This window comes from Eptesicus fuscus, chromosome 15, assembly GCF_027574615.1.
Source record: "Eptesicus fuscus isolate TK198812 chromosome 15, DD_ASM_mEF_20220401, whole genome shotgun sequence".
In the NCBI taxonomy this organism is placed as follows: domain Eukaryota; kingdom Metazoa; phylum Chordata; class Mammalia; order Chiroptera; family Vespertilionidae; genus Eptesicus; species Eptesicus fuscus.
In genome coordinates this window covers 45,930,699-45,950,602 of record NC_072487.1, presented here as the reverse complement: position 1 = coordinate 45,950,602, position 19,904 = coordinate 45,930,699, and the positions used below count along the sequence as shown (strand labels likewise).

At 35.7% G+C, this 19,904-nt stretch overlaps 1 protein-coding gene across 3 annotated transcripts in view; it reads left to right on the top strand.

The window, feature by feature from the left end:
- Positions 1 to 19,904, top strand: part of GKAP1 (G kinase anchoring protein 1) — a 57,654-nt gene that overhangs the window by 32,341 nt on the left and 5,409 nt on the right. For 2 of the 3 annotated variants that reach the window (XM_054726822.1, XM_054726821.1), the window contains 3 exons: positions 7,728 to 7,880; positions 15,646 to 15,747; positions 19,344 to 19,407. In XM_054726822.1, coding sequence (XP_054582797.1) covers positions 7,728 to 7,880; positions 15,646 to 15,747; positions 19,344 to 19,407 — 319 coding nt within the window. The remainder of the gene's footprint in view (positions 1 to 7,727; positions 7,881 to 15,645; positions 15,748 to 19,343; positions 19,408 to 19,904) is intronic. The other variant, XM_054726823.1, reaches the window with a different exon arrangement.

Here is a 19,904-nt window from a genome sequence, read left to right as displayed (position 1 = left end):
TAGGATTTTGAGATTGAGAAAAGGTTTTATTTTAAACTCAGCAAGTCCTAGCACCATTATGTTGAGTAGTTCTTCCTTTTGCTTTTCTCCTCTTTTTAAAAATTAAATTTATTGGGGTGACATTGGTTAATAGGATCGTATGAGTTTCAAATGTGTATTTCTATGATATGTGATCTGTATATTGCATTGTGTGCCCACTACCCAAAGTCAAACCATCTTCCATGATAATATATTGGACCTCCTTGATCCCCCAATCCCCCACTCCCTTTCTTCTGGTAACCACCATACTGTTTATGAGTTTCAGTTTTATTTCCCACATATTGAAATCATATGGTCCTTAGCTTTTTCTGACTGACTTATTTTGCTTAGCATAATGTTCTGAAGGTACATCCATGTTGTCACAAATGGCAATATTTTATCTTTTCTTATGGCTCAGTAGTATTCCATTGTATGTATGTACCACATCTTCTTTATCCAATCCTCTATCGAAGGACACTTTTGTTTCCATGTCTTGGCCACCATGAATAATGCTGCAATGAACATAGGGGTGCATATATCTTTGCGAAAAAATTTTTTTTCAAGTAGATACCCTGAAGAGGGATTGCTGGGTCAGATGGTAACTATTCTTAATTTTTTGAGGAACCACAAGACTATTTTATATAGTGGCTGAACCAGTTAGTCTACATTCCCACCAGCAGTGAATGTGGGTTCCCTTTTTTCCATAACCTCTCCAACCCTTGTTATTACTTGTCTTGTTGATAATACCCATTCTAATAGGTATGAGATGGTATCTCATTGTAGTTTTTCTTTGCATTTCCCTAATAGCTTTGAAGTTGAACATCTTTTCATATATCTGTTGGTTGGTTGTATGTCTTCTTGGGAGAGGTATCTGTTCAGGTCCTCTGCCCATTTAAAACAATTTTATTTTGTTGATAGCATTACCGATGTCTCCCATTCGTATCCCCCCTTTGCTCCCATCCACCCATACCCCACCCCACCTGCACTATTGTTTGTGTTCATGGGCTATGCACATATGTATATAATATCTTTGGTTAATCTCTTTTCAACCCCTTGCCTCCCTTCCCTCTGAGATCTGTCAGTCTGTTCCGTGCATCTATGTCTGTGGACCTATTTTGTTCATCAGTTTATTTTGTTCATTAGATTCCACATGTAAGTGAGATCATATGGTATTTATCTTTCTCTGACTGGCTTATTTCACTTAGCATAATAACATCCACGTCTTTCCATGCTTCACAAAAGGTAAGATTTCCTTATTTTTTATGGCCACATAATATTTCATTGTATAAATGTACCATAGCATTTTTATCCACGCATTTACTGATGGGCACTTGGGCTGTTTCCAGAACTTGGCCATCTATAATAATAAAAGGGTAATATGCTAATTAGACAGTATGTCTTCTGGACAACATTCTGGACGTCCTTCCTGACAAAGCCGGGGTTGGAGGGAAGCCAGCCTGGATCCCGGGTGCCTGTGGGCGGCTGGAGGAGGAAAGCAGCCCGGGTCCCGGGTGCCTACTGGCAGCTGGAGGAGGGAAGCCCAGGTCCTGGGTGCCAGAGGGAAGCTGGTACCGGCAGCTGGGGGAAGGAAGGCCTGCTCTTGCATGAATTTTTGTGCATCGGGCCTCTAGTTATAAATAATGCTGCAATGAACATAGGGGTGCATATATTCTTTTGAATTGGTGTTTTGGGGTTCTTTGGATATATTCCCAGAAGTGGGATCGCTGGGTCAAAAGGCAATTCCATTTTTAATTTTTGAGAGAACTCCATACTGCTTTCCACAGTGGCTGCACTAATCTGCATTCCCACAAAGAGTGTACAAGGTTTCACTTTTCTCCACATCTTCACCAGCAGTTGTTGTTTGTTGATGGTAGTCATTCTGACAGGTGTGAGGTGATACCTCCTTGTCGTTTTAATTTGTATCTCTCTGATGATCAGTAACTGAGTATTTTTTCATGTCTCTTGACCATCTGTATGTCCCCTTTGGAGAAGTGTCTATTTAGGTTCTTTGCCCATTTTTTAATTGTATTGTTTATCTTCCTTTTGTTAAGTTGTATGAGTTCCTTATATATATATTGGATATTAAACCTTTATTAGATATATCATTGCCAAATATGTTCTCCCATACAGGGGCTCCCTTTTCATTTTGTTGATGGTTCATTTTGCTGTGCAGAAGCTTTTTATTTTGATGTAGTCCCATTTGTTTTTTTTCTATTTCTTCTCATTATAACAGTTCCTTAAGCATTTCTGAAGTGCTGGTTTGGTGGTGACAAACTCCTTTAGCCTTTTTTTGTCTGGGAAGCTCTTTATTTCACCATCTATTTTGAATGATAGCCTTGCTGGATATAGTAATCTTGGTTTGGGGTCCTTGCTTTTCATTACTTTGACTACTTCATGCCATTCCCTTCTGGCCTGTAGAGTTTCTGATGAGAAATCAGATGACATCCTTATGGGAGTTTGTTGGTAGGTAACAAATTGCTTTTCTCTTGCTGCCTTTAAGATACTCTCTTTGTCTTTAATTTTTGGCATTTTAATTATGATGTGTCTGAGCATGGGTCTGTTTGGGTTCTTCTTGCTTGGGAGTCTGTGCCTCCTGAACTTGTGTGACTTTTTTGTTCACTAGGTTAGGGAAGTTTTCTGCCATTATTTTTTTCAAACACATTCTCTAGCCCTTGCTCACTTTCTTCTCCTTCTGGCACTCTTATAATGCAAATATTGTTGCATTTCATGTTGTCCCACAGTTCCTTTAAGCTGTCCTCCTGTTTTTTAATTGATTTTGTTCTCTGATTAAGTGATTTTTTTTCTACTCTGTTTTCTAATCCACTGATCTGATCCTTGGCTTCCCCTAATCTGCTGTGTATTCCTTCCACTGTGCTCTTTATTAGTGCTATGTCATTCTTCATAGTTACTGTATCTTACGATGTTGAGCATATTTGCCACCATTATTTTGAACTCTATATCTGATAAATTTCTTACCTCCATTTAATTTATCTCTTCTTTTGGAGAATTTCATCTCTCTCTCTCTTTTTTTAGAATTCTCTTGTTCTTTCGTTTGGGTGTTATTTTTTTTTTGTCTCCCCATTTTGGCTGCTTGTTTGCATTTGTGACTATGTAATTAGGTAGATCTGCTATGCTTCCCAATCTCTGTTGCAGGACAGTGTCAGATGCTGTTTCTGTCTGACCCTGCATACCCTGTTTGGAGCTATCAGCAATCCAAAGCTTGTGTCTCCCTTTGCTGGGGCTGGGTGCCTTTGGAAAGGACCAAGATGCGCACCAAGGTCTGCTTTACCTAGCAGGGGCAAGGCATTTTTCAATAGGGTGCAGCAGCTGCCTTTCTCCCAGGCAAAAACCACCTGGATAGCAAAGGTTCACCAGAGACAGATGCCCTCTGTAGCGTGAGACAATGTCTCAGCACAGGAAATCCAGGTGACTGCCTTCAGAGGTCTAATCCCCAGAGGCCCCAATCCTGGCTTCTGCTCACACAGCACTAGTCCACTCTGTCACCCCTCTGTCAGAGCCCAAGGGGCTGCACATGAAATTTTGTGTGTTGGCCCTTTTAGAGGATGCCTGACTTTCCAGCTGTCTCTCCCTGGCAGACAGCAACCCTGCTGCTGTTCACAGCTAGAATTACGTTGGCACCTTTCTCAGTTCTGGTGCTCTGAGCTGGGGAGCCCAGGTTGGGGTTTAGACTCCAGAGTTCTCAATGGGAACCCCCCACTTTAGCTGCTCTCTGTGGGAGCCCAACCAGCCCTTTCGTGCCTCTGCACTTCCTACCATTCTCTGTGCGGTCTTTACTTTCCGTCCTTGGCTATCTAGTCTTCAGTTGATTATTCAGGATGGTTTTTCAGTATTTTAGTTGTAATTCCAGTTTGGTTCTGGGAGCTCATCAGTGTAGCATCCACTTACTCTGCTGTCATTTTGGAATTTCCTCTTTCTTTGTTGATGAGTCTGGTTATAGGTTCATTGATCTTGTTTATCTTTTTTTAAAGGTATGTTTTTATTGATTTCAGAGAGTGGAAGGGAGAGGGAGAGAGGGATAGAAACATCAGTGATGAGAGAGAATCATTGATCACCTGCCTCCTGGATGCCTCCTACTGGGAATTGAGCCCACAACTCGAGCATGTGCCCTGACCGGGCATCAAACCATTTGGTTCATGGGTCGATGTTCAACCACTGAAAAGCACACTGGCCAGACTTGTTTATCTTTTTAAAAAAACAATTCATGGTTTCATTGATCTTTTGTATTGTTTTATTTTTTAGTTTCTGTATCATTTATTTCTGCTCTGATCTTTATTATTTCCTTCCTTTTATTTGGGCTTTGTTTGTTGTTGTTTTTTTAGTGTTGGGTTAGAATGGTTTATTTGAGATTTTTCTTGCTTCTGCAATGCTGTGAACTTCCCTCCCAGGACTGCTTTTCCTGTGTCCCATGGATTTGGGGTTGTTATGCATTCATTTTCATTGGTTTCCAGGTAATTTTTCTTTTTTAAAAAAAATATTTTTTATTGTTGATAGTTACCATAAATGTGAAGGCTTATGTCTAGACTCTCAATTATGTTCCAGAGATATATAGGGCTATACTAACAGAACCACCATTATACTGTCTTTTACATTATATGCCTGGCATATAATAAGTGTTCATAATTTGAGTTAAATTGAAATTGAATTGGCTAGATATTAAATTTTAAAACCTGTGGTGTGTGTGTGTGTGTGTGTGTGTGTGTGTGTGTGTGTTTGCTTAATCCCTTCATGTTCTTTCATTCAGCCCCCAAAGCCCTTCCCCTCTGACAGCTGTTAGTCTGTCAATATAACCATGCCTTTGTTTCTACTTTGTGGACCTGCAGTCTTTAAGGAAGTGAAATCCAGCGGCTAATTAGTTGCCATTATCATGCTATTCCTTCCACAGAAGCTCAGCAGTGTTTTAAGCATGTTGTTTTAAAATGAAATCTTATTGGAATGTACCTGAATTATTTTTTCAAGCAGTAGCCTTAGTAGACTTAGACTCATGGGCAAGTTTATTTAACTTTCCTGAGGCCATGATTATTTTGTGGGAAAATAATTCTTGTTCTATCAACCTCTTATAGCGTTGATGAGATTCAAATAAAGTAATATTTGTATAAGTTCTTTGCAAAATAGAAAGTGATGTACAAAATTTTAAATGTCATTTTGTGTATTAAACACTGATACATAATTTTTTTCTCTAAAACACTTTTTAACAATGTGAAGGGAAAAGGATGAACAGTCATTGAACTGTTGGGTCATTTGCTCATAAATTCAATTAAGATGGATAAAATTAGTACTTTTGTAGCTCAAGAATGTAGGACATAGGTGGAACCAATGAGAGTGACATTTTCTTTAGTCCCTGACTTCAAAACAGTAAGTTGGAGAGGCAATGCTACTTTTCTTGAAGAATATGTAAGTTTTATAATTTTATGTAATTGAATAGATTGTGATAAAATTTTATCTCTATGATTAATATATATAATTTATGTAAAATTATTTTTAAATGCATTGTAAAAGATTAAGCGATACAAAACTATAGTAATCAAGCTATTGTGGTGTGATGTAATGGTAGCTATAAAGTTTGACAGAATTAAGACTCCAGAAAAGAAACCCTTACACTTATTTTCAATTAATTTTGAATAAGGGTGCCAAAAGAATTCAGTCGAGAAAGAATATCCATATGAAAGAGAATGAATTTATTGAGGTGGTGAACAAACAATACAGTGTACAGTTGATGTGTTGTAGAATTGTACACCTGAAGCCTGTATAATTTTGTTAACCAGTGTCACCCAATAAATTTAATAAAAGGGGAAAAAGAATGAATTTTGACCCCCTTCTTCACACCATGCACAAAAAATAACTGAAAATGGATTACAGACCTAAATGTAAGAGCTAAAACTAAAGCTCTTAGAAGAAAATATAGGAGTAAAGCTTTGTGACCTTGAGTTATACAGTGGTTTCATGGATAAATTGGACTTTGTAAAAATTAAAACCTTTTGTGATACAAAGGACACCTTCAAGAATGTGAAAAGGGAAGCCACAGAATGGGAGAACATATTTGCTAATACATTTGATAAGAGATTTGTATCTAGAATATATAAAGAACTCTGAGAACACAAAAATAAAAGCAACCCAATTAAAAAGTGGACAAAGCATTTGAGTAGACATATTCCAAAAAGATGTAAATGTCCAATAAGCACATGAAACAATGCATCAGAGAAATGCAACTCGAAACCATAATGAAATAGCTCTCCACACCTACTCCAGTGGCCAAGTAGCTTAGTTGGTTAGAGCATTATCCTAATAGGCCAAGGTTGCAGGTTTGGTCCCTGGTTCAAGGCACATACCAGAATCAACCAGTGAATGCTTAAATAAGTGGAACAACAAATCAATATTTCTCTCTCTCTCTCTCAAATCAATCAATAAATAAAGACAGCCTTGACTGCGTGGCTCAGTTGGTTGGAGCATTGTCCTGTACACCAAAAGGTTGGGGGTTTGATTCCTGGTCAGGGCACAGACCTAGGGTGAGGGTTTGATCCTGGTGTGGGTGTGTACAGGAGGCAACCAATTGATGCTTCTTGTTCACATCAATGTTTCTCTCTCTCTTTCCCCCCCCCTTTCCTTTCTCTCTAAAAATCAATAAAAAAGAGTTCCGGCCTGGGTTCCATTCCGGTCAAGGGCACATGCTCGGGTTGCAGGCTCAATCCCCAGTAGGGGGCGTGCAGGAGGCAGCCCATCAATGATTCTTTCTCATCATTGATGTTTCTATTTCTCTCTCCCTCTCCCTTCCTCTCTGAAATAAATAAAAAATATTTTTAAAATATCAATAAAAAAACATAAAAACATCCCTGGCTGAGGATTAAAAAAAAGATAATAAGTGTTGGTGAGAATGCTTTGAAAAATTATCTGGCAAATCCTCAAAAGATTAAACATAGAGTTACCATATGTCTCAGCAATTTTATTTCAAGGCATATAACCTAAGATAATTGAAAACCTGTCCATACAAAAACTTGTGCATGAATATTTATAACAGCATAATTCATAATAGCAAAAAATGAAAACAACCCAAATGTCCATCAACCAATGAATGGAGAAATAAAATGTAGTGTACCCATCATTGAGATATTGTTTGACAATAGGAATGAAGTAGTGATACATGCTATAATAATAGATGAACCTTGAAAACATTTTGCTAAGTGAAAGAAGCCAATCACAAAAGACCACATATACCGGTATATGATTTCATTTATATCTAGATGTCTAGAATAGGCAAATCTATGCATACAGAAAGTAGTCTTGTCCAGGAGACAACTGAGACGGGAGGTATTAGAAGGAAATGGGGAATGACCACTAATAGATTCAGGGTTTCTTTTTGGGTGGTGAAACTTACAAAATTGTGGCTATGGTTGCACAACTCTGTGAGCATATTTAAAACCATTGAATTATGTACATTAAAAGGGTGAATTGTATGGTATATGGATAAAACATTTTTTAATCAAGCGATATCCAACACAAAATTATGAAGAAGTAAGAAAACATTTCAAAATGTGTCTCTACTGTTTTATCTTCTGAAGATAGAGGAGAATTAGATAGTTGATTGTCTCTTAGTTACCCTTTTTCTTTCCTTCTCCTTCTAGGGGCTGACTAGGCTTATTAAATGCATACACTTTTGTGTTGAATGATAGTAAATCACAATTCATTTTTGACAGGAATTGAGTTCTTCTCAGACTTTAACACATGATGGAGGATTCTTCAATAGACTGGAAGATGATGTTCATAAAATTCTTATTAGAGAAAAAAGAAGAGAACAGCTTACAGAATATAATGGAACAGATAATTGTGCAGCTCATGAACACAACCAGGCATGTAAAATAGAAAATTCTCTTAAAATCACAATAAAACTAAAATACATTTTTCTTTTTTTAAAAAAATAAGCAGTGGAATCCAATTATGATTTTAATAAGGTATAGCTATAGGATTTGTCTTAGTTGTAGATGTTTATATTAAAAAGTGTGAAGTACTTCACTAATTGATGAATACTTATTGAGCATGTGCTATATGCTAGGTAATATTAGGCTCCAATGGAGGGGAGTAGGAATACCAAGATGGATAAGTCCTTCTTTTCCTTAGACACTCAGTGGGGATTGGAGGAGGTAGACCTGTAAAAATAATATCTTGCAGCATGATGAAGACTTTAATAGAGATATGAACAATAAAGAGGTTTTGAATAGAAAAGGTAATAGATCACTTTGGTAAACTTTGAAAGGTACATAAAGAAGTGACACTTGGGCCCCACCGGTGTAGCTCAGTGGTTGAACATTAAGCCAAGAACCAAGAGGCCACTGGTTTGATTCCCGGTCCGGGCATGTGCCCAGATTGTGGGCTTGGTCCCCTGTGGAGGGTGTGCAGGAGGCAGCTAATCAATAATGTTTCTTTCTCATCAATGTTTCTATCTCTCTCCCTTCCTCTCTATCTCAAAAAGTCAAAATATATTATTAAAAAAAGTGACATTTGGGATGGACTTTGAATGATGAATAAATAACTAACAAAGGCCCAGTGTTATGAAAGGCCTTAGACTAAATATTCATGAAACTGAAAAATTCTGCATCTAAGAAGTACAGAGTTCTGTTTATGTAAAAATAAGTTAGAATTTTATCCTGTAGACCAGGGTTGCAGACTATGGCTCACAAGTCAAACCTGGTTAGTAGTCTGTTTTTATAAGGCCCACAAGCAAAGAATGATATTCGCATTTTTATTTTTTCCTTTGTATTGAATTTATTGGGGTTCCACTAGTTAATAAAATGACACAGGTTTCAGGGGCACAATTCCACAACACATCATCTGTACACTGTGTTATGTGTTCACCACCCCAAGTGAAGTCTCTGTCCATCACCATTTATCCACCCGATACCTTTACACCTTCCCCAGCCCCTCCCTCTCCTGGCAATCAACACACTGTTGAATTTTTTCATTTTTGCTCAATCCCTCCACCTCCCACTAGTTTCCTACCCCCTCTCCCCTCCGGCTATCAGACTGCTCTCTATGAGTTTGTCTCTATTTTTCTTGTCATTCACATTTTTTAAAATATTGTTTTAAAAAAGTATCTCGCCTGTCCAGGTGGCTCAGTTGTTTGGAGTATTGTCCTGTAAACCAGAAGGTTGCGGGTTCGATTCCTGGTCAGAACACATATCTAGGTTTAGGGTTTGATCTCTTTCTTTCTCTCCCTCCCTCCCTCCCTCCCTCCCTCCCTCCCTCCCTCCCTCCCTCCCTCCCTCCCTCCCTCTCTCCCCCTCTCTCTCCCTCTCTCTCCCTCTCTCTCCCTCTCTCTCCTCTCTCTCCCCCCCTCTCCCTTTCCCTCTCCCTCTCCCTTTCCCTCTCCCTCTCCCTCTGTCCCCCTATCCCTCCCTCCCTCTCTCCCTCCCTTCCTCTCCCTCCTCCCCTCCTCCTTTCCCTCCCTCCTCCCCTCCTCCTTTCCCTCTGAAATCAATAAAAACATATCCTCAGTGAGGATTTTTTGAAAAAATATCTCATCATATAGAGACCTATTAATCTGTTTCTAATGACTAGTCTTCTGTCTTACTTTCTCTTAAACTATGAACCTGTTCTTTATCTTATATGTGAACGCTTTCCCCTTCATTTCTTGGTTTTCTTTTACTCCCTGCAAGAACAAAGTCCTTGAATTATGAAAGGCCTTAGTTAGACTGAATATTCAGGAAACTGAAAAATTCTGCACACAATTGTGTGTTCACCACCCCAACACATCATCTGTATACTGGATTGTGTCTTCACCACCAGCATTAATTTGTGGGCTGCCAGGTATTGCTGAAAAACAGTGCTAATGTTCTGTTCTCAAAATCATTGCTGTCTAACTTTTACCGTATCCTCATTTCTGCTTAACAGTCTTTTGATTCATTTCTTTCTAACTTTGACAAACACCTACAGAGGCTATTCCAAATTCTAAAAGCCCGTTTTCCATCTTGTCATTCTCTTCAATAGATGCTATCTCTTTGTTTCCTAAGACTGATAAATTTAATCATTCCATGAATTAAACATCTATATTGTTTTATAGGACACAAAAAGTCAGACCCTTAAGAACTGTTTACTCCAATGAAGTAGTAAGATTGGTTAATAACACTAACATAATTCCACATGTTCAAAAATAATGTTGAAAACTCAGCTGTTTGTAATAACAGAATCAATAAGAGAAATTAATGACAGCTATACTTAGTAACATGGATGAATATAAAAAAATAATGTTTAATTAAAAAAAAGGTCACCCAATAAGAATTGTTTGATGCCATTTATATAAATTTTAAAAAATAGAACATTTTAGGGATATGTATATGTGTAGTGAAAGACTAACAGGAAGAGAATGACAAAATTTGTAACAGGAGGGGAGGGATAAGGATATGACTGGGGAGAGGCACATCGGGGATGCCAAAGTATGGTAATGTTCAAGTTATTTTTTCCCCCATTAAATTTATTGGGGTGACATTATATGGGTTTTAAGTGTACATTTCTATGATACATGATCTGGATATTGCATTGTGTGCCCACCACACAAAGTCAAATCTACTTCTGTCACCATATATTTGACCTCCTTTATTCTCTACTACCTCCTCAACCCCCCCGCCCCCTCTCTCTGGTAACCACTATACTGTTGTTTGTGCCTATGAGTTTTTGTTTGTTCATCTTGTATGTTCATTTGTTGTTCTCAGTTTTATATCCCACATACAGTGAAATCAAATGGTTCTTGACTTTTTCTGTCTGACTTCTTTCATTTAGCATGACATTCTCAAGATCCATCCACATTGTTGCAAATGGCAGTATTTCATCTTTTCTGATGGCTTGAGTAGTGTTCGATTGTATGTATGTACCACATCTTTATCCAGTCATCTATTGAAGGACACTTGGGTTGTTTCCATGCCTTGGCCACAGTGAATAATGCTGCAGTGAACACCGGGTGCATATATCACAGCTGCCTTTTTAAACCGTGACCTTCTGGTTCATGGGCCAAAGCTCAACCACTGAGCCACACGGTCTGGGCTAGAGGTGCATTTATCTTTGCAAGAAAAGGTTTTCAATTTTTTTGGGTAGGTACCCTGAAGAGAGGTTGCTGGGTCATATGGTAACTCTCTTCTTAATTTTTTTAAAAATATATTTTATTGATTTTTTTTTACAGAGAGGAAGGGTGAGGGATAGAGAGCCAGAAACATCGATGAGAGAGAAACATTGATCACTTGCCTCCTGCACACCCCCCACTGGGGATGTGCCCGCAACCAAGGTACATGCCCTTGACCGGAATCGAACCTGGGACCCCCCAGTCCGCAGGCAGACGCTCAATCCACTGAGCCAAACCGGTCAGGGCTCTCCTTAATTTTTTGAGGACCCACCATACTGTTTTCATTGTTCAAATTCCTAATCCACATATTTCATTTTTTCTTTTATCTTAATCTGTATGATTCATATAAATATATATATATATATATACACACACACACACACATATATATATTTCTTTTGCATGTGTGAAATTTTCATAATTAAACAAATTAAGAATTTCTCATATTATGTCATTGGGTATAATAGGAGAAAAAGATTGAGGCTATTTAAAAAAATACTTTTTTTTTTTTACTTCCTTCCTCTCCCCATTGTACTCTTTTCTCAGAGAAAGAAAGCTCTTCTTTTTGCCCAGGTTAAAATTCTTTTTTTTTCTGTACAACCCTAATTTGGCCATTCTTAACACAACATTTGGCTTTGTTTTTGAATATTCTTTTTGTATGAAAATGCCACATGTATAGGTATTTAAAAGTAATTGTAACACTAAGTAATATAGTTTCATAGCCCTTTTGTAAACCATGCTTTATATTCTGTCAAATCAGCGTGCTGTAATTACAGCTTGGTCAATATCCTATTATTGAACATTTAGGTTGTTTAGAATTGGTCACCTGATATTTATTTAACATCTTTATGTATTTAATTCTTTGGTGAGTTATTTCCTTGGAATAAATTTTTAAAAATAGTAAATTAGTCAAAGGATATAAACATCTGTGTTGCTCTTGATGCGTATCAACATTGTCTTCTATCAGCAGGAAGTTTTCTTCACAACTTCACTGGAATTGGGTAGATCATCCATTCCTGATCCCATTCACTTTATGGCCTTCAGGTGTCTGTTTTAGTAACTGCCCTTATGGCATATTTCATTCTTATTCTATGGATATCTTATACTCACTGTGTGCAAACTCAGGCTCATCATCCTGTCTCCAAACCAAGTGTTTGGCTTGACTTCTATCATTTTTGTTTTTATCATTTGATCTAGTTACCCAGACGCTAAACTTCCTTTTTCACTTTTCTGTTCTTCCAGGCTTGGGAGTTTTAATCTTTGAAATATTTTTCAAATCTATCTTCTTTTCCATGTCCTTAAACTTCACTGTTTGTTGAATCAAGTATAGCAAGTCCTTGAATAACATGGTTTCATTCATTTTAACAGTGATATGATGCCATAGGAACTTAATTGGTTTTGTTATACGTCATTTTGAAACTTGCAGAACCTATCCATGACCTTAAGTGAGGACTTACAGTGTCCTTGACCTGACATTTTAAGTCCTCAGGTGTGCTTTTCAGATTGAGTCTCAACTCATTTAACAGGTTTTGAAATCAGTTTTAGTAGACTGCTACCAGCATTTGCAAAAACAAAAAATGTCAGAGTATATCTATTCATATTTTACGAAATTTGTTTCTGTGTATATTTTGTTTTGGCCTTTATTTTCTATGGATATACACTTTTTCATCCCAGTAATGTAGAAACTGTTATATGGGCCACATTTTAGTTAAATGCAGATGGTGAGCATTTCAGGTCATTAAGTAATAATCCTTGAACATGAAATAGTTGAATTTTTAATAACTAAATTGTTTTCAGTTACCCACACAGAGAAAAAATATTTTAATGTACCAGTTTGATATAATATTTCTTGCTTATTATTGAGATTATACATTTGTTCATGTTTTTTGCTCATACACCTGTCATATGGATTGTGACTTATTATTTCCAGATATTCATTTATCTTTTGATTTTGTTATAGTATTTTTAGAAATTTTTTTCAGCAAGTTAAATCTATTAATCTTTTTCTTTTAGTTTTCTCCCTTTGGTATGTTCAGAAGGGCTTTCCTATTAAAAAAATGATATATATTCATATTCATCTAGATACCACTTTAATACTTATGTGGTTTAATTTTTCAAAATCAAAATAGTATTTTATATTGTTAAATGATTATATACTCAATATAAAACAATTTTGATAAAATAATTTTTAAATGAAGTGAAAATACTAGTATTTCATAATATAATGTCCTAAGAGAGTTATTAAAATTTTGTTTTATGTCCTCCCTGCATTTTTCCTTGCATGTAGCATTACAATTTGGGATCATGTTAATGTATTTTATAGTGTATATTATTGTTTTTAGTGATTTCAAGTGTTTCACAGTTTTATAAATTTACTATATATTTAGCCTATATTCTATAGTTGGGCATTTAAATTTATGTCCAATTTTTTGTTGTAATCACAGTGAACACTGATAGATACACTTCCCGTCATTTCTGGGCCTAATAATATGTATATTTCTAATTTTGATCCACCCACCTTATTCCTTAAACTAGAAACTCAAAGTGTCCATCTTTCTCCACTACCACATTTCAACCTCTCATCAAATGCTCTTGATTACACTTTTAAATAATTTCTTACATAATATACTTCTTTCCATTTAAACTGCTTCTACCCTAATCAAAGGTATAATCTTCTCTGACCTGGACTTGCAGTAGCAGTTAAAGGTCTTTCCACCTGTCCTACCCGACTCTAATCCATTTTCCACAGTCATACTTTAAAAAGATAATATAACATAAATCTTAATAATCCTGCTCAAAATCCTACACTGCTATTTTACTCCGAATGTGCAGGCCATTCTTATTGCCTACAAGGCCCTCCAAGATCAAGCCTCTACCTGTTTTTCCAAAATCATCTTGTACTATCTTCTCCCTCACTAAGCTCCAAACCACTGGCCTCTTTTTTCTTCAGATTCTTGGCTCTTTCCTATCTAGGGCTTTTAAACATACTGTTCTTTCTACCTGGATATCTCTTACTTCCACTTTTCATTTTATTTTATTTATCCATCCTCACCTAAGGATATATTTATTGATATTAGAGGGAGAGGAAAGTGGGGGAGGAGAGAGCAGAGGAGGGGAAGAGAAGGGAGGGGAGGAGAGGAGAGGAGAAAGAGAGACACACATTGATGTGAGAGAGAAACATCAGTGGGTTGCCTCCCATATGCGCCCTGACCAGGGATCAAAACCCTCAACAAGGTGTGTCCTGACCAGGAATTGAACCTGTAGTCTTTTGGTGTACAGGACAACACTCCAACCAACTGAGCCACCTGGCCAGGGCTTCTAGCATTTTTTTTTTTTTTTTTTACATCTGCCTCCTGCAACAGACAAGCCCCATGAGGGCAATAATCTTTTCAGTTCTGTTCACTGTTGTATACCCAGCACCCAGCAGCAGTTAGGTGCTCAGTGAGTATTTTTAGAATAAGTTAATGTTTCCACATACTCATTAGATAAATAGAAACAATTTATATTATTATCAAAAATATAACTTTGGATTTTTTTTTTTTTGCATTTGAGTTTGTTTATTTCGTTATATGGTACAAGATGAAGGGACTTAACTTGTTTTCCCAGTTAGCCATTTGTCTTGTAATCTATTCTGTGCTTCAGCCTTTTTTCACTTTTTAAAAATACTATATTTATATTCCAAGAAATTCTTATGTCTTAAATCTCTTTCTGGACTTTATTTTCTGTTACAGTGCTGTCAACCTAGGTGCCATGACTATGCTACTTTAGTTATTTTTGCTGTACTATATGCAATTATTTGTTGGGCATATTCCTCTTCATTGCATTAACTTTGTTTCCACCCTGTATTCTCCCAGATGAAGTTTTTACTGTCCAAATCTCATTGGAATTTCAAGAGAAATTGTATTGAATTTACAAAGTAATATATTTAGTAATATTTAGTCTTCCTATCTACTGACATACTTTGTTCTATGTCCTTTTCAGTATATTGTAATTTTCTTAATGGATCCTGAAAATTTCTGAATTTTATTTTTGGGGATATTTTCTATTGCTATTGGGAGAAAATGGTTTTTCTAGTTATATCTTCTATCTACTAATTGCTAATACAGAGCAAAGCTATTTATTTTCTTGTTTTGTTATTTGTTTTGTGTTTTTTTCTCCTAAGTTTTCAATTCTTTTGGGTCTTAAAGATAGACTAATAATTCGTCACAGAGCACTTTTAGTATGTTTATTCATAAATACATCATTTCAAAGCCTTGATATTATTCTAGGGTATGTTTGTAGCTTGAGATTAATCATAAATATCTTATTTGCTTGCATTGTATATAATTAGAATTGTATCATTGAATAGAAGTGGAAATACAGTCAACAATTGAAGGTTGCTGTGGAAAATGAATTAAAATAGAGAAAATTGGGACTTTTTTTATCTTAAACTTTTCACAAAGGAATATTGTAAACCAGAATCAGCAGGCTATCTTAGTTCTAAAATAGAGTTTTTCTCTCTTTAGGAAGTAGTTTTGAAAGATGGAAGAATTGAAAGACTAAAGTTGGAACTTGAAAGGAAAGATGCTGAAATCCAAAAGCTGAAAAATGTGATCACTCAATGGGAGGTTTGTGTTTATTTACTGTTTTATACTAGTAATCTGCACACTTTCTGTTTTTCCTATTTATAAATACATTTAATGTTGGATTAATAGAAAGAATGTTTCTGCTGTTTCAGTTTTTAAATGTTATAAAATTGGAATGATAATATTTTATGGTAAAATATATATAACATTAAATTAGCCATTTAAACAATTTTTAATGCTATAATTCAGTAGCATTAAGTACCTTCATAATGTATAGTTATCACCAGTGTTTCCACAATTTTTTCATTATTCCAAACAAACTCAGTACCCATTAAACAGCTTCCTGTTTCCTCTTTCCCTGCAGCCTATGGTAGTATGTAGTCTCTATGATTTTGCTTCTTCCAGGTACTTCATACAAGTGGAACATACAATATTTGTTCTAGTGTGTCTCGCTTATTTCACTTAGCATAATGTTTTCAAGGTTTATCATGTTTTAGCATGTGTCAGAATTTCATTCTTTTTTTATGACTGAAAAATATTCCAGTATATGTATATACCACATTTTGTTTATTCATCTGTTGATGAGCACTAGCATTGTTTCCATCTTTTGGTTGTGAATAATGCTGCACTGAACATTGGTGTATGAGTACTTCAGTCTCTGCTTTTCATTCCTTTGGTTATATAGCTAAGAGTGGAATTGCTGGGTCAGAAAAAAATTTTACATTAACTTTTTGAGGTACCACCAAACTGTTTTCTATAACAGCTCTACCATTTTGCCTCCTCATCAGTGATCCATAGGGTTCCAGTTTCTCCACATGCTCATTAACACTTGTTATTTATACAATTTATTTTTTAACTATAAACATACATATTACCCTTCCTTCCTTTCTTCCTTTCCTCCTTCCTTCCTTATTAGGCTTTAAAAAATACCTTTATTCATCTCAAGTGTCTTTCTGGGTCCTGCATATGTAATAGTGAAAAAATGATAAATCAAGTTCCAGCCCTTGATGGTACTTAACATTTCCTTTCCTTCTCTATTTGTGCCTTTAGTAATAATCCCTGCCCATTTTCCTTAGCTTTTCCTTTGTCATTTATATTTTTCTTTGCTTTTTTTGAGCATATACCATAAACCAGACACAAAATACAAGGATGAGTTAGCAAGAAGCTCATAGACTAATGTGGAAGATAAATATGTAAATAACTAGAAGCCTGGTGCACGAATTTGTGCATGGGTGGGGTCTGGCTGGCCCACCCCGACGGCCTAGGGGGAGGAGCCCCAGGTGGTTCATGGGCCGGCCCCACCCCCTGGTCGAACGCTGGTAGAACTCCCGGTCTAGGGGACAATTTGCATATTACCCTTTTATTATATAGGAAAGCAGTATGGGCTTTATAATTGAGATTTGACTGAGTGCTCCAGAAGCACAGAAACAGGAATGAATTAGTTGTTGCTTTTGAAAATTACAGAAAAGATGGTGTTTCCATGTAGAGAGAACAGCACATACAAGGCATGGGAATGGTAGGAATTACATTGTTGCTGACATTTAGAGAACTGGGAAGTTGTAGAATGTGAAATGGAAGATGTTAGTTAGGATCAGATTTTAAGTGACATGAAAATTGTTTTGTGGAAAGGTAATGCATGTAGCTGAGGGCCTGGAGTGAATATAGTCTGATAAAACAATGAACAGGTATTGAATGTAAGAGCAAGAGCACATTTTGAACTAGTTTATTAGCCAGTAGGAATAATAGATCCTATTTTGAACATTTTAAGTTTGAAATAGCTATGGATTCAGGCATAGATGTTCAGGATGCAGTAGGGTACAGTAGAGTCACAACATATCGTATATGCATTTAAGTGCTCTCTTTTTCATAAAATTAAAATACCAATAAGGGCATTGAGTATTTCATTTGTGTTCTTTATTATAAATTGCTACTAGTATTTTTATACATGTATGTTTTTATACATATATTTACTATTTAGGATTGTATATATTATATATGTTATTTTAATGCGAAATATAAAGAATTTCCATGGGTAATGTTTCTCACTTGCAATTTTTGCTTTATGTGCTAATTTTGGACCCTAAGGCTAGTATAAAGGTGATTCCATGTACACTGATCTGGACCTTAGACAAAAGGTTTAAGCTAGAGATAGTTTGGTGAAATAGTAACATTGATTGAAGCCTAAGAATTAGAATTTCATAAGATACAGTTTCATATTCACAGTACATATATTTCTATATTCATAGTGAGTATAGTTGTAGTTGACTGTATAAGGTTTTTTCCTTCATATTTTTGTTTCCATCTGACTTATCTCCCCTGTTCATTTCTAAGCAGCTCAGAAGTCCTGTTCACTGTATATTTACTTTCGTCCTTACTTCAGTTCATTGTATTCAGTATTACTCAGTTACATTACTGATTTATCATCAGCAATTTACTGAGCAGAGTAGTAAAAGCCGTATTTATTGGACTTGATTTAAAATACATTAAATTCGTCTTACAAGAAAGACTTTTGAATTTGGTAACTTCTGTATATATCTGTACATAATGAGAGAAAAAATGACAAGTTTCTTTTTTTTTATGACAAGTTTCTTATACTGATATGTTCCTAATTTGTTTTTCTTTCTATATTAAGTGTATTTTTTCTAATGTATTAAGTATTTGTAAGTAATTTAGAGTGGGTTATATGTTGAATAAAGGTGGTGTTGCGGGAAAATTCTCCAGAATATGGAGGTTAACATGGAAACACAGGTCCTCTTATTCATAAATGTATAGTTGTGTCACCTATGTAGTATGAGAAGAAGCTAAGACATTGGAGAAAAACATTGAAAAGGAAATTTCAATAAATGACTAATTCATATCTGCCAAAAATTACTTTAACAATAGTTATTGAAATAACAAGAGATTAGTAAATTTAGTCTTAACTGAGAAGACACAACTGGGCTGTGCAATTCAGTAACCACTACATGTGTATACCTACATTTAATAAAATTAAAACTTTAAATAAAGTTAAAACTGAATCTTCCAAAGTCAAGCTAGGTCTATTTTCAGTAGTTAATAGTCACCTTTGGACAGTGGCAGATATAACACAGATACATAAAGTTCTAGTATACTACTGGATATTCCTGGTATAGAGCTATGAATCATTTTTCTTCTAATTATTATTTTTTAAATTTCTTTATTGATTAAGGTGTTACATATGTGTCCTTATTCCCCCATTACCTCCTCCACCACCCCCCCCCACTCATGCCCTCACCCCCCCTATTGTCTGTGTCCAATGGTTAGGCTTATATGCATGCATACAAGTCCTTTGGTTGATCTCTTCCCCTTACCCCTCCCCTCCCCTACCTTCTTCTAATTATTAAATATTAAGGGTTTTATTTGAAGAAGAAAAGAGAAAGTCTTCAGGAAAATTTAATATTATCCTGTTTTCTCCATTTTTATCCCTCTCTTATTTTTCAGTCACTAGGGATATAATTTAAGTAGTAGACAGTTCTGAATACATTTTTCTTCATCCTTTTTCTTTTAAAAGTAACTATGTCTTTGAGTAAGTTGAGAACTCATAGACCATAAATTGATAGTAAATCATTAATTTATCATTTACTTTAAAAATTAAATATTTTTTTTTCTTTAACTATCAGGCAAAGTATAAAGAAGTAAAGGCACGAAATGCACAGTTATTGAAAATGCTTCAGGAAGGTGAAAGTAAGTGATTTTTGTGGTTTTAGAATTAAAATATAATCTTAAAAAATATTTGAAGAGAATTTTTCAAGATACATGATTTATTAACTCAACAAAATAAAAAAGGTTTCCCAGAGTGATACAAACTGGATTGTTGCTGATAATTTTGTTATTACAAGTTACTGTTATAGCACCTTAGGTATTATACAAATTTACAATTATTCACATAAGAGAAATCTTGAAATTTTAATAAATTGTTAAACTACTTTTAGCAGGAAAACAAGAATAACATTTGCTTAAGATTCTGCTTTTTAATTACTAGAGGAGAAGACCTATCATTTTAGGTTTTTCTTCCCCCCCCCCCCCCCCATTCTTCATACTTTTACTGTCACTTTAAACTTTCAGCAATAGAAGCAGGAAGCCAAGGAAATCAACCAAAACTGATTAGAGATAATAAGATTAGTAAGGTTGATGTTATATTCGAATCCCACAAATCAGTTTCTTTCCTGATCATATTTACC